Source organism: Argopecten irradians, chromosome 6, assembly GCF_041381155.1.
Source record: "Argopecten irradians isolate NY chromosome 6, Ai_NY, whole genome shotgun sequence".
Lineage (NCBI taxonomy): Eukaryota > Metazoa > Mollusca > Bivalvia > Pectinida > Pectinidae > Argopecten > Argopecten irradians.
Genome location: NC_091139.1, coordinates 40,905,826 through 40,921,114, shown reverse-complemented (window position 1 = coordinate 40,921,114; position 15,289 = coordinate 40,905,826). Strand labels below are relative to the sequence as shown.

At 36.2% G+C, this 15,289-nt stretch overlaps 1 protein-coding gene across 6 annotated transcripts in view; it reads right to left on the bottom strand.

Annotated features, from left to right (window-relative positions):
* The window catches only part of LOC138325896 (probable 3',5'-cyclic phosphodiesterase pde-5), a 68,493-nt gene that overhangs the window by 27,904 nt on the left and 25,300 nt on the right, over positions 1 to 15,289 (bottom strand). Inside the window, exon 1 of one of the 6 annotated variants that reach the window (XM_069271905.1) lies at positions 12,756 to 13,770. The exons of the other annotated variants lie outside the window; for them this stretch is intronic. Coding sequence (XP_069128006.1) covers positions 12,756 to 12,762 — 7 coding nt within the window. The 5' untranslated portion in view covers positions 12,763 to 13,770. Of the gene's footprint in view, positions 1 to 12,755; positions 13,771 to 15,289 lie in introns of those variants that run through there. 6 annotated transcript variants of the gene reach the window in all.

Sequence of the window (15,289 nt, the reverse complement as noted above, 5' to 3'; positions counted from 1 at the left end):
ACAGGAGCAGAAACTACCACTTTTATAGACTTAGGTGTGTCTCGGCCAGGAAACAGAACCCAGAACCTTCCTCACAGTGGTGAACGCTCAACTGAAGACCAAAAGTGAGGCGGTTCCAAGGGTGACATCAGGAAGAAGAAAGTAAGGAAGAAGAGAAAAGATAAGATCCTAAAAAGTAGCCTTTTACGACATGATATAGGGGCATCTGTTACACCTGTAGGACCAAAGCTTGATTAAAACTTGAGCTCTAAAATCAAAAAATGAGCAATGAACATTCTAAACACATCACTATTTTATACAAATTAATAGTTTAATAATGATGATAAATTGTCTTTCTCAGGTTCAGATTTCACAAGTTGTAAGACTAATAGTTAAAAAGAATATTAATTTCACCACCACATTATAGATAGCGGTTATTGATCAACATGGTTTAAACCAATATTAATATAATACTGAAAATATTTTGTGTTAGCTAGGAATATCTTGGTTGTCAAGTAAAATAATGACGTTAAATTAAACGTATGAACCAGTGTCGGGATTGCTTTCGCATGAAACTTGCTGTCATTCTTCCATGTGTTATCAAACGTATGTGGATAGCTAAACCTTTACCGATAATTAATGACCTACACTATTGTGTCAGCACGTGCTGATGACCTTTGTCGTCGGGTAGATTACCTGTAAGTGATTAACATGGTCGTGCTAAACACCTGTAATTAATGGTGACAGCAGTACCCACAGGACTGTGGTGACAGCCGGGCGCACGTCTATATTATAAACTACTACTGTATATAGCTACCATAGACGCCTTTGTATGGTATCAGATATGCTACTAGTTATAAATACATACAGAGGCGATTGGGAGAATGGAACCACCAACATGAACCGGTGGTGACATTATTCCTTTCGTGTCTGTTAGGTAACGGTGATGATCACTTTAAGGTGATTTCGTCAAAATTGAAAGCGACATCGAGGCTCCCATGTGTAAGCTTTGAATATGGATATCGTATACGCCAAAAAAAACACCCCCAAAAAACATCACCACACTAAACTTTACTAGAGCAGGTCAACTGTTGTATTATTATAGCAAATCTGATCTTTATGCAATTGATCACTAAACAACCAGTCTCAGCCAAACATGTAAATCGCTATTCTCACTTGAAATGACTATTCACAAATGGCAATATTCGTCAGTCCTCTATATGATCGTTGGCCTCATGTTGGATGATGGGGTAATGAACACCACCTTACATTTCAACCTTTGTAGAGTGCAGTTGTAGTACTCACTTTGTAATACAAACTATTTATCATTATCATATTCGCAACAATTATCGCTATTAGAGCTCATCAGCCTGTTGTTTTATCATACCGGAACAAACATGTTGGGAACAATAACACATACCTGTTTGTAGAGTTAGGTCTAGTGAGAGGCTGTTAGTCAGGGTGTAAACTTGTGGAGTTCAAATTATTACTAAAACTGTCTACTCAATTGTAAAATCAATTTCAATAATTATACCAGCAAGCATAGTTAGTTAAAATGTCTTTATGTTGATAATTGCAAAAACTTGATCAAAGAGATTAGGCTTTAAGTTTGATTTCAATATGAATACGGTCGATACGTTTTAGAAGTGAGAATATTGGTAAATCTAATAGACATGTTGATTTACAGTTCTGTAACGGAAGACAGACAGGGTGTCTACATAGTTCTGGATATTGGTCTGCCATTAAGAGACGGCCGACATCGAGTCCTGTTTGTCTAGTACAATCAGCAATTACATAGGTCCTTCGAACTGTATTCAAATCGTTTGTTATCAAGTGTCGGGGCTGGTGTTTGATTCGGTTGTAGTGTTGATCCTACTGTCGTATTGTAAATGGTAGGCTACCTGTGGACACTAGAATCTTGGTTAATACTAAAACCTTCACAAAATCGATTTCTATTAAATGTGATGGTATTATTATAACAGAGAGCGAATAACACGGTGACACACATACCGCTATTGTTTATGAACACTTTATAAACAGCGTTATGACGTCAATGCTAATTCTATATGCTAGTTTTGATTTTCTGAGATTACGTGGAATAGTATACTTTACATTAAGGTCAATATAAGAGTACTTGAGGTAAGAACTTCAGCCAACATGACCAACTCAATACACGAAATACAGAAACATTAGTGGAAGCCTCTGTGTAGATATGTAAGTGTTACCTATTGCTACACGAAACTTCATATGGCAAAGTTATTCTGTAAATCTATTTCCCGGATTGATGATATCGATACTGCATTTTATTGATTCAGAATAACTGTTGACTAACTTCTTTTAGTCGGATTTCTACAATCAAACAAAAGAAGTAAACATTTTGTAATCTATCCCAAGAACAATTTTTGGTTACCTTTTGGTATTAGGTTTATTTTTTTCGAGGAAGAGATTTAGTCGCAATATCATTAAACAACAGCTGATTACAAATTAACATTGTTAATAATCGTGTCTAAAATATTCTCAAAGACCACTTTGCCGCTTACACCAAGACATATTCAAGAGAGTTGAACGTTGGCTTAATCACTTAGACAGTATCAGGAGCAGTAAATCTGACACCCAGCCGACCCTACCAATCACTTGATAATTAAAAGTAGCCCTTTATACAAATATAGATACTTTGATTTTAACTGAACGTCAACCACTTTGAAATGTATACACGCCACTTCGGCCAATATACTGTTCTGTGTGTATGACAGTGAAATCATTTTACTGATGTATTGGCTATAGCTATCAATCGAACGGACGATCGGCTCCGAACGAGGTTTCCGAAGAGGAAGAGGCATTTGAGGTCAAAAACAAAAGTTTCTGTTTAACCATATTTCATGTTTCAAACATGCTTTAAAAACATTTTTACTGCCATACGATAATTCTAAACAGAAATGTTTGGGGTTTTTTCCCCAAAATATCTTCTTTTTTTTAACTTTAAAGGAAATATCACTATTAATGTGGCGATTTTAAAAGGAATGCCAAAGAGAAAAGTTGTTAATATAAAAAAAAAATTATCGCGAATAAGAAAACAATAGAATGTTGGATATCAGAAAGGATTGATTAATTGGAAAGAAAAAATATAAGATTATTTTGTTTGAACGATTGACTCGAGAAATACGTGTAACCTTCTATAGCCTCGCGTTACGTGTCGTATCCTACAGCACATCCCTGATATGTGTGGTAGTTCATTGAAAATCATAAAAGCGAACGTTTATGTACCTATAAACAGTCGATAATTCTGTGAGAATGTTTTTGAGTATGGAGGGTCAATGAATCGGAATAGCTTAGCCGGATCAGTGTTCAATTCTTTACACCTTACCAAGGCTCAATCCCCGGCCGGGAGCCACTAGGCCATACATTAAAACAGCTTTGAGTAGGTGCCAGAACATCGCTGTTATTTCTTTACAGATTTATGAAACACTTTTGCTGTCGAGATTTTTTTTCAAATATGATTTAAGGTTTACAATCTATCATGTTTAAATCACTGAATGTATCCGCTGTCACGTTTGATTAATGCCCCTGCTGAAGCATACCAAGAAACATCGACTTTTATGTCGTGTGGTTTTCAACAAAACAGCGTTTTGATGTATGTTCAGGCCTACTTTAGACTTTATCATATTATTCCACTGTGGCGAGGCACAGCAACAGTTCATCTTTTATGAGTTGACATCAATTGCATAAATCCAATATGAATGTACCGTGAAAATACTTCGTTATATCAAAATTTCGCTTTTTAACCCAGAATAGAAGTAAATGAGGACATATGCCTAAGGCAATGCTAGTAGTAAACATCTCTCCATTTGTAAACTATAGGCGAAGTCGGGGATTAAAATAAAGAATTTTCGTGGAATGGACAAACATTTCAAACCTAGCGAATACATACGTTTATGTTACCCGTGCATAGTTCTCGTCGGATGTGACCTTAAATGAGAACATTATATCTTCCTTAATTCTCTTAATTGTCTTCATAACAGGGTGTATTTATTCAAGGATTTGACGAAGGGACGATATATTTTCTGTTGTCCGGGAGAAAAACTCCAACATTAAACAGATCAGGCACGGGAAGTGCCACATTGCTATAGAGGAACGGTTGTGGATTTCGGTATAACCTTAGTTGACTACAAACTAATATATAACGGAATGTTACCATCCAGTCATTTATTTCCGCGGGCGGGTCAAAACTTTCTAGTATACCAGAACAATTCATTAAGTCTGATGCATTGTGATCTAGTGTTCATTAAGTTCCTATCATTTCACAGAAAATTTTCAACCACGTCAATTTCTTTGAAAACGAGAAACCATCATTCCCGAGAAATGAAGGTAGAAGAATAATTATTCAAACTTATAATTTTCTATCTAGTCCTTTCACAGGTCTTTACGTCTCTTTGCTAACATCGCCGACACCGATCCACTATCACGTTAGGTACTATAAACTAAATTGTTTTCAAGAGCGATTAAACTTTCTCGAATTTACCAGTCAAAACAAGATCGCAATAATGTTTCCCATAACATATATCTATCTTGCTATATATTACAACGAATTTCAATTTGATTTTATTCCAATAAAGCAAATTTCAGTGAACTAGTTTTAAAAAGAAAATGGCGATATTCCGTAACCGCGTCGGTTGGTTCACGGCAAGCAACCTTACGTCTATACACTGGTACCCATTTTATCTATTGACACAGTTTTGATAATAATTAAAGTTCGCGTGCGATGTATGTAAACTATACCTGTAAACTACTCACCAAAAGTTTAAATGTCTCATTATAACAGTTCGTCAATGTACAAGCCGATCGATTTCCAGTAGGGTGTTATTTGGTAAGTTGTCACCCCTTTGTCAAACCTACATCTCTGTACAATACAGACAGTTATACCGGTAATAAAATAAATTTCATTTTCTAAGGGAATTTGATCCCAGAGTGTGAGTCCTCAAAGAAGTGATTCAGAAGATTTATATCTCCAATTGATCGGCTGTTTGACTCACAATATAATGGCGGACGTGTTCTCAGGAGTAAAACCGATCCAAATAGCCGGATAGTACTATAGACTGTAATAGATATCGATACACGGGTATAACCTTTACTGATATCAGAGCCCAAGATTATGAAAAAAGTCTTAAATCAAAAAAGTCTTAAGTTTAGACGAAACCAATGACAGATGACGTAACAAAAATGTACGTCGTTTATGATTGGCTAAGCAAAACCGTATGCTTTATATTGTTTGGTGATCTTTGGGCTTGCAGGTTAGTTCTGCCTTTAGTTAACAGTTAACAAACCTTCTTTCTCCTACAACGCGAATAAACATAAACATCATCATATAGGACGATGTTTAAATTCACGTTTTAAATCCACGAAAGCAAATTTCCGCGAATTTTGAAATAAAAATCGCGAACTTTGATAGCCGCGAAAGAACGTTTATTCATTTAAAGATGCTCCACCGCTGACAAATGATTTTTTTCACTATCAAAAACAGGAGTAGACGATTTAGTATTTTTCTTTAGGTACAAAAGTAACTTACTTTACACCATTACCACCATTGAAAAGTTTGAGCTTCTAATTTTACTTAAAGTTAAAAATATGAAAAATAATTAATTGCATCCCGAAAAAATTCCGTGGCACTATATCCTTTATGGAAGGTAGTACTGATTGCGCATGCACCAAAGGCAAAATAAATTTTTTAGTATTATTTTCTGTGTTAATCAGACATATATATACACGATTAAACACCGATTATTGTTCAAATAATGAATATGATTTATGCTCTGTCGGCGGTGGAGCATCTTTAATCTGGGTCAAATACAACTGCTTTACAAACAACAAACTTTTAACACTGGGACACGACAACGTAAATGACAGATATAATAGAACAGGAATATAATTGTGTTTATAGGTATGGCAAATTAGTGACTGAAACACTTGATCATTGGACATAGCGTGATCAAAAATCAGTGGACCCCAAAGGCCGTCATTTTCAGGACCCCTGTGTTTTCTTTTTTTGTTTTTGTTGTTATAGTAGTGGTTTTGACCATAATGATATTTTGTTATTTTGAACCATGGCTGTTTTACCATTAGCACTGTGTTAACCACGTTTGGGTTGTTGTTTTTGATGTACGTTAAACAACAAACTACAATAATATTATGACGTTTTATAGACAAGGCAGTATCAAAGATTACAATAAACCAACTTATTTCCGTGTGCGAATACATTTGACAGATTTCGTGTGCGATAAGAATTTAGTGAAAATTAGACGTCGGGGAAATGTTTTGACTACGTTACTACAAGTACGTTACTGCAAGAACGTTATTAAACGTACATTATGAAACTTAAACGTCGGGAAAATGAGTTGGTAAACATTTGTGCTGGAGAGGAAAAAGTTACGAAAATTGCAATCACAATCTGGAGTTAAATCAACACGTTCGAGTACCTTGTTACAACACTTCCGCCATTTCTAATAAAAGAAATACGTAACATACTATTAAATATTATAATTCTAATCGATGACCTGTGTTTGTTCTAACTCTGTTAGTACAGCGGGTTTGGTACAATATAAACATATCCGTGGCCGTATTCCTGGTCGAACTCCCTGGTTGTTTTGATATAAAGCCCCTTTAATCCTTTTATATAAGCTGCCACTGTTTCACGGTAGTGACGTTAACTATACCTATCAGTTGTTATCTCCTGTGTTTATGTATATGCGTCATTGTTGTGACAATATCTGCCATCTCGTGCACTTTATAAATCAAAATCGGGGTTATCGCGGAATGTCGTGACGTAGAAGCTTTAGAGCAATATGACACTTTCGACCTGCAGTTATACTGTGTACAGAGTGGGAGGTAAGCACTGCAGGTGAAAATCTGTCTCTACCGCCACCGGTCGGGATGACGGACACCCGGATGTCGTTTATAGGGATCGATGTAGTAGTGAGTGTTTGCCATTGGTGACAAAGCTAAAAGTCGAGAAAACTGCCAAGAGAGGAACTGGCACCGATCCTCAGAGTGGAAACAAAAACTCTCAGCCGCCTACAATGGACCTAACATGTAGATTTAGGATAAATATATGTTTATGCTTATATAAATAAATGTTTTTTTAATTTCTTTAACAACTTTGCTTTAAAAATGTTGTTTCTAATTCTTAACCAACTTTGCTTTCAAACACCTTTTAATGAATTCTTACCGCTTTTTTTCTAAAAGGTCTGATAGCGCAAAGGCATGTTTAATGGCTATATGCCATGAAGTATTACAACGCACCACATTTGCTGAAATTAGGAAATAACTTAGCTTTGATCCAAATCGTTTGGTCGAACGACAAAAACCCTGCGTAATACCAAACCTAGGACCACATACGTGGAAATTTTAACGTTAGTATGAGGGCTCACGATACCGGATTGTCATGCTCATGTAAAATACATATCCCTACTACAATAGCAGTGAAAGGCCAGGTATTGGTTCCCCAAAGGTCAGTGTACCAACCACGAGCCGTCATAAAGGCATTCCTTGATAGCCGTGACATCAAAGTGAAAGACGCGCCAATAAAATAAGATTTTGACGTCATTCCTTGACTCCCAGGCTATAAGGAGACTTGCAATAGGTTACCTCCATCTCCCCAGTTTAACTGTTTCGCATTCCACTATCCATTGTAAGTAGACGATCGGCTGTGAAAACACATTACTTCTTTCAACAATGATGAGTTATGACGATGTTGAAAAGTACGCGATTATCTTACCATAGTTCGTATCTGCTACCTGTTGATACTCTCTATCGAACAATGCGTTGTTGACGACAGTTCGCACATTTCATTCTTTGTTTTATTGCACGTTGTAGACTATTGTCATCATGACATCACAATGACGTTGTATAAGAGTTTTGTCCTTTGAGGTGAATAATCTAAAGCAGTTCAGACCCTGCTATCATAATGAGGCAACAACATGAGGTCAGAATTTAAAACGAACTTATTATTATTTTTTAACGTTTTTCTCGTTATCATTACTACCCTTGTATTCGCACATTTGTATCTTCAGCAGTTCAAATACCGGTCAGCCATTAGGTCTGGATGTTTATAGTACATGTACATATCTAGCTCAGAGCTAGATTACGTCATCACCGTCAATCATCTCTCACCTTGTCGTCAGTGTCGTACGCATCATATACCGTGACGGATGGACCAGTTCGGGTTCACTTGCTCGTGAACTTCTCTCAAAGGTTATGCAAACATACGTCCATCAGCGGTTAGCAATACAGGGTCATCAGGAAACTCGTTGTGATTAATGACAACCACTACTTGCAACTAAATACACGTGATGCTGAATGTTTATCAAGTAGTATTCTTACGAAGCAAGACAAGAATGTTTGTTATACAATGTATATGAGATTCTATGGATATTTACTTAATGATTAACAAAAACATCTGAGCAATGATTTTCTTTGTCTACACCTGGCTATTACTATAGTTCTCTCAATATCAACAAATATCGCCCACAAAATTACAATTAAAGCATAAATCAACCAAGCCTTACTTTTATTTTATTTTGATTCGGGAGAACCACCGTTTTATATTCTATTGACCACACACGCCAATCAAATCTAGACGTGTTCAATAGTTATTAACTTCGTCAACTTGTCAAATTCATTGGCCCTGCAGGTAGGGCGTTAGAATTGTACCTGCTGCCGCGATTGCATGATCGTAAAAGGCGAATAAATTTAGGATCTTATCATTTCCCTTCTTTCTAACCGAATTTATCTTTCCTAATGCCTCCCTTGGCACCGCCTAACTTTTGACCTGAGTTGAGCGTTCGCCCCTGTGAGGAAGGCTTTGGGTTCTGCCCCCTGGCCGAGACACGCCAAAGTATATAAAAGTTGTAGTTTCTGCTCCTGCTTAGCGCTCAGCATACAGGGAGTGGGACGACTGGCTCGGCCGTTGTCAGTATAATGTGACCGGGTGGAAGTGTGTTGCTTGGTGTCTTCGGTAGCATGCTTCAGTGATATAGCACTATAAAAAGGGCACAGTTCCACTATACAAGAAGACACAACACGAACATACCGCAATCTTCTAAAACACGCACCCCGCACTTCACACATGCTACACACTGCTTACATGGGAGGCCGGCCTTACATGACTCTGGCTGTTAATAGGACATTAAAATAATCAAACAAACAAAATTGTCCAATTCGTAAGTATAATGTACTCTTACTACCAACAACTTCTAAAGTTTCTTCGCATGAATTGTTTAAGCTTTTATAAGCGCTTGGACTTGCGAATCTCATTCAATGTGAATATGACGTATCTCTATGACCGTGTGTCGATTTTTATAGATATAAACAATTCTATAAAGTAAAACCTACATACATTTGTAGCAAGTATAAAGTATATTTGTTTTAATTTACGTCCCTAGATGTCCTATATCACCACAAGTAGACAAGTAGATTCACAGTATTTCTAAGCTGATAATCGCGTTTGAAGGAATTCTTGTAAATATTTGACTGACCTTATCACCGTATAAAGTTTAAAGCTAAGTGGGCAAGCTACAAAGCTTCTTACAGACGATTAAATAGTAACGTTACATTGTGACTTATGATTAGAGGCCTGCTCGAGTTTTCATTTCTATATGGAAATACATAAATAATTATGTATAAACTTATTCCCTATGATGTTTAATAGTCATATAAATAAATGCTCGTATCTTATATTATAATTAAATAGTGTTCTATATAACGAAAACATTATACAAAAGAAAACAAAAATTGTTTACGCTCAACATGTCCTGATATCTTCGCATTTCACGAGTAAACGACTTTTAATATTTTGTTCATTATAGAATTAATGTGCGTTCATTTATATTATTTACAGTATTTTAATTAAAGATGCTCCACCGCTGACAAATTGTATTTTTTCACTATCAAAAACAGGAGCAAACGATTTGGTATTTTTCTTCAGTTACAAAAGTTACTTTACACCATTACCACCATTGACAAGTTTGAGCTTCTAATATTACTTTAAGTTAAAAATATAAAAAATAATTACATCCCGAAAAAAAATCTGTGGCAATAGATCCTATATGGAATGAAGTACTGATTGCCCATGCACAAAAGGCAAAATAAATTATTTTATATTATTTTTTGTGTTAATTAGACATATATATACATTATTAAACATCAATTATTGTTCAAATGATGAATATCATTTATGCTCTGTCGGCTGTGGAGCATCTTTAAGTCGAAATAAAGCAATGAAAATATTTAACGTTAAAAGTATCTTAAATACATCAGAAGTATTCATACTGCAGTAATTGTATCCGCGTCGTTAGATAATCAATTAAATTTACGTATAGTGGATTAAGCATTTCTATTTTGCATAATAAATAAGAAAAGCGTAATAGGAGAATCCTGAGATATCACACTTTTACTGTGTATATAAAACTGTTATACAGACAAATAAAGCACTGGCCACGGATTCTTATAATACATATCGGGGAATGAATGGACGAAAAACAAATAATCGTGTTTAGCCAGGGTCAACAGAAACGAGATCCGGAGTTATCGACAAAACGCATTTAAACTCTCGCCGATTAAATATTGACTTATCAATTGAACACACTTTGGTAGATGTGTTTTTCATGTAACCCGCACCACACTTCTGACGATTCTGTGGAATATATACGTAGGACAGAGATCCAATTATCCCGTGGTGGTGAAATAGTCGCGGATTATCACAGTTATATTACACATCTGGCACCGAGATCATGAAATAGTTTAAAAAGTTTAAGATAATCTTAAGGTTTGAGTTAGCAGGGCACAGATAAGGTTAGAAAACGTTATTTTATTGGTTAAACAAAATATTGCAGCTCTGTTAACCTGACCATATTTCCCATGGTCTGTTATGACTTGATTCTTACATACATGTTGTATTTGGGGAGAACATTGAATCGTAAAATATCCATTCCTCCAATTAAAATACTGTAAAAGTACTTATTCTAGCGCTTTTCGTGCAAGACAGTTTTAGTCTAAATTATGACTGCTCTATTCGCATTTTTCTGTATATCGTAAGCATAACAATTTCTACAAATGCGCGAACTTATTTTTGCGCAAATCTGTTCAAATGTTTCCGCTAAAATATCATTGTGACGACATACGTACGTTTACAACATTACGATCCAGACTAGGTCTTCTGATCTTTATTTCAATCACATTGTGTAATCGTAGTGAAATCTCAGTAACACTGTTACACAAATGACTATTGAATATGACATTTATCACTGGAGTCTTTTTATTAGGTTTGTTCCTTGGCCAAAAGCACACGAATTATTTAATGACATAGCGGCATGTAGGTATCAAAGCGCCATTCTGGTGAAGGGCCATTAGCGGAGAAATAATTTCAATGGAAACCCGTGTGTGTATAGGTAAAGCAAAGCTATATGTCTTTATCAAAACTTAAGACAACCACCACAGCGAAAATGATAAATACATAGAAATATTACAGCGGTCATGTTTGCCAATGTTATATGCATTTACTTAAATGCTACATGTTTAGCACTATAAGATTTTAATCAAATATTCCTAATTTGGCTGGGGAATGTCTTTTGAACGGATTGTGACTGCCTTTTGAAAACCTAACAGTAGGATTTTTTAGCAAGGGTATGTCTGTTTACAATGTAAACATTGATTAAACAATTTGTTCTAATATATCATAATTGATTTCAAAACCTTGTCGTGGTCTCAACAGATTCTGTTTATTTACCTGTAATTAAAGGTGAGCAAAAAACAATATATAAATATATATTGTTGAGTCATTAGCAGGACACTCTGACAATCACACCTATATGCCTTCTTTCATAAACAAAACGTGATTTTTTCACCTATTTCATTTCACTTTCTAAACACGCTGTAGAGACCTTAATAAGATTACTTGGTAGCGGATTGTAATAGTGACCCTACACAATAGGAGGCTTGACGACAAACCGTATTACCAGAGTTTATATAACACACATACAGTATTTTCTAGGGTTTATCTCCTATATCTTTAAGGGAAACCAGTTAAAGCTAACGATTACAGTTGGACCAGAGAGTGTGTTTTAGGGAATAAAGCGCCTTCTATTGTTGTGCATGCAGGCTTGGCGCACAATGAAACAGCGCAATCCCGTTTACGAACGCAGTAATTACGTATATCGTTGTATAAAAGTAACGTAAAACGAACCCAATTCACCGGAAGCTTCGTCAACTTTGGCATCTAATGTTTCAACCTTTTGATTTGTCTTCACAGAAATAATTTGTTAAAACTAATGGATGAGGTACTTGTAGTTTTAAGCTAGCATACGAAAATATTCACCTTTGTTTCATTTAAAAAAGGAAAATATTCATAACACATGTATGCAGTCATTGTATGATTTGGTGTATGGCTACAAGGCCGAATGCTCTGTTCCGCAGGGTGATCGTTAACGAACGACTTTCGCAGTGTATTTATATACAGAACCTTGAAACAGCAATTTTGTGCAATTGTGTACATAGATAGCATGGTGTCGACATTGCGATTAAAGTAATGATACAATCATCTACCTGCAGATAGTCGAGATATAGGTCATGATAACTGAGACTTCCAATCGGCCTACTACGATAGTAGTATTGATAACAACACCTGTCGTTTCACGTCTGAACGAATTATCACCAACACATACAGGTGACATGCATCGATCGTAACCATGGAAACGGGCCAATGACGTAAACGCACATGCGGAACTCACCTGTCATTTTGTGGGCTGTCACACCTATATAGATATCCGTCTGTTCCTCTCATTGACGTACCCTGTATATCCCACGGACATCGACATCAAAGGAAACCAATAGCACTAATTTCCCTTTGTGTCATATGAACGTATGAAGTATTAAAACTATTTCCGGGTAACAGAATACAGCACAAAAATCAACGGTCACTTTTCATAATTAAATGCGAATGAAGTGGAAAATCACAAGAGCAGTAAAACCGCCGATCAGCCTCTAGTATTACGGGTATGGGAAGCAATCCAACAATATGCTCTACTCATAATCCAGCAATTTCTCCAACAGTTCTCGAAAATGGTCCGATGAGGCATTCCCTGGGACGTCTGTCACTTGGTTCGGACCTTTCCAGTAACTCATTGGCTTGTTGTAGGACCAGGGATCGATAGTTCTTCGGAGACGGGATACCGTGCTTAAACTTTCAGGTGGTCGCCAACTAAACCGATTTCTCTACTGACCTTTGCGAATCGTCAACACGAAATTTAAGTATATACACGGTGTATTACTGTAGGCTGTAGGCAACAGTGTACATCTATACATATATACACAGGTTCAATTCCCTTAGTGTGTCAGCTCACACATACAAATGTACATACCGGTTCTGCTAGAATGAGCTTTTTTCATTTAGCTCAAAACTCTCTCTTTACTTCTCCACCGCATACGCACGTCACTGTAGTTTTCGATAATGTTCCACAGTGTTTACACTTGCCAACAGGCCAAAACTTCAATGTCATAGGTACTGTGTCCACTGAACAAACACAACCAATAGACTCCTTCTATAGAACTAATGAAAAGTACACTGGAAAGAGCATTGTTTTGTCCACTGGTTCGATATCTTGTGGGGGCCGGTAGAAGTGTGTAGCGGGACTTTTCACAGTTTGCATTGCTGAGTATTGACCGGTGTGGAGAAAAACATTTATCACGATAACGTTGGATTGTACAGGGTAAAGGGTGGAGTAACTTGCTAGAGAGATATTGTATAGTCAGGGTTCACCGTCTTCTAGGCTTTAATCCATAACAAATGACACCTGATCTTAAATGTAACCCCTCGTCAATGAATGAGTGCACAGGATGTCCAGGTAAATAGCGTGACGTCACGGGATACTGTGAACTAAAGGTCATTGGTTTGACTACTGAAGAGTCTAACAATGCCCACCTGTAATTGTGGCTGATCCTTACGATACTATGTTCAGTCCCTACGACTAAAATAATTTATAATCTTTACATTCAAATGTGTTATCAAATTGTCTTTTTCTTCCAAAGTCTCGGTTGATGGATCATAGTAAAGAGTACCTCCACTTTTGTAAATAAAAATTCATCACCAAACAAAAGCTACGTCACGTCTTCCCTGGGTATCCCATTTGTATCATAATTAAAATGACGGTGAATGAATATGCACCCGTTCACACCCTCATTATCTCGTTCTAACGTACATTTGATATTACACACGAAATAAATAGAACGAAGCGTCTAGATGATGACGACGATAAAACATCGAGCGTCTATTTGATAACGATTTAACAATCCCACTGCTGAGTTTACCAGATCAATGACATAATCCATTGAAAACCACAATTCAATAATGCATGCTTTTCATATTTTCTCTTTTCCTTTTATTGGTTTTGAATTATAAGTGGTATTCATTCATTTTATTTGTCCCTTTTTATTGGCTCAGGTTTATAAATATAGAGGTTTGAATTCTATTATTACGGAGTTATTTACTAATTACTTGTTTTTATTTTATTTTTTTACAATGGTTCGTTGATTTTTTTTTTATTTTATTGGTTTTGAATATTGTATTTTCTAAATTATGAATCATCAAGAAATTTTATATGACATTGAGATTTTCATTTTTGTTTACATATTTTTCATATTTTAGATTAATATTTAGCTTCATTACGATACTTTTCGATATGATTTGGTCACTAAGTAAACGTGTATTTGGCGGGTTGATGGTCCAGATTACCATTATGTATACATGTATTAGACGATCATACAGCACTAAGGTATCCCTGGTATGTAGAAGAAGGTGCTCATCACATGGAAGCGAATCAAGATGTCTACTATCTGAGCTTATATTTTATGAAACAATAGATATGACGTGTACATGGTCCTGACATGGCGTTATCGCATTACCGGCATGTCACCAGTCCGCTCGGAGTACAGACTGATGTACTCAGATGAGGGAAGCATGATAACATTCCCAGACCGCGCCGGTATATATCCCCTTAACCCCTCCACTTAATGTGGAGTCCATCCTCAACTTTACAGCGACTTGTTATATCTAATAACAATGCTGTGTAGTGGAATTATGCTATTTCTAGCAGTATAAACATTTTGTTACTTGCCAGGAATATCAAAGTTTATAAATGTTTGCATTAGCATCGTGTAGAAAGTTAGAGATGTACGAAAGATACAAAGATAACATTGTATTCAAAAATGCAATGACATTTAGTTGTCCTATTAACTTGTCACTGGTGTAAAGGTCATATTAGTTTTA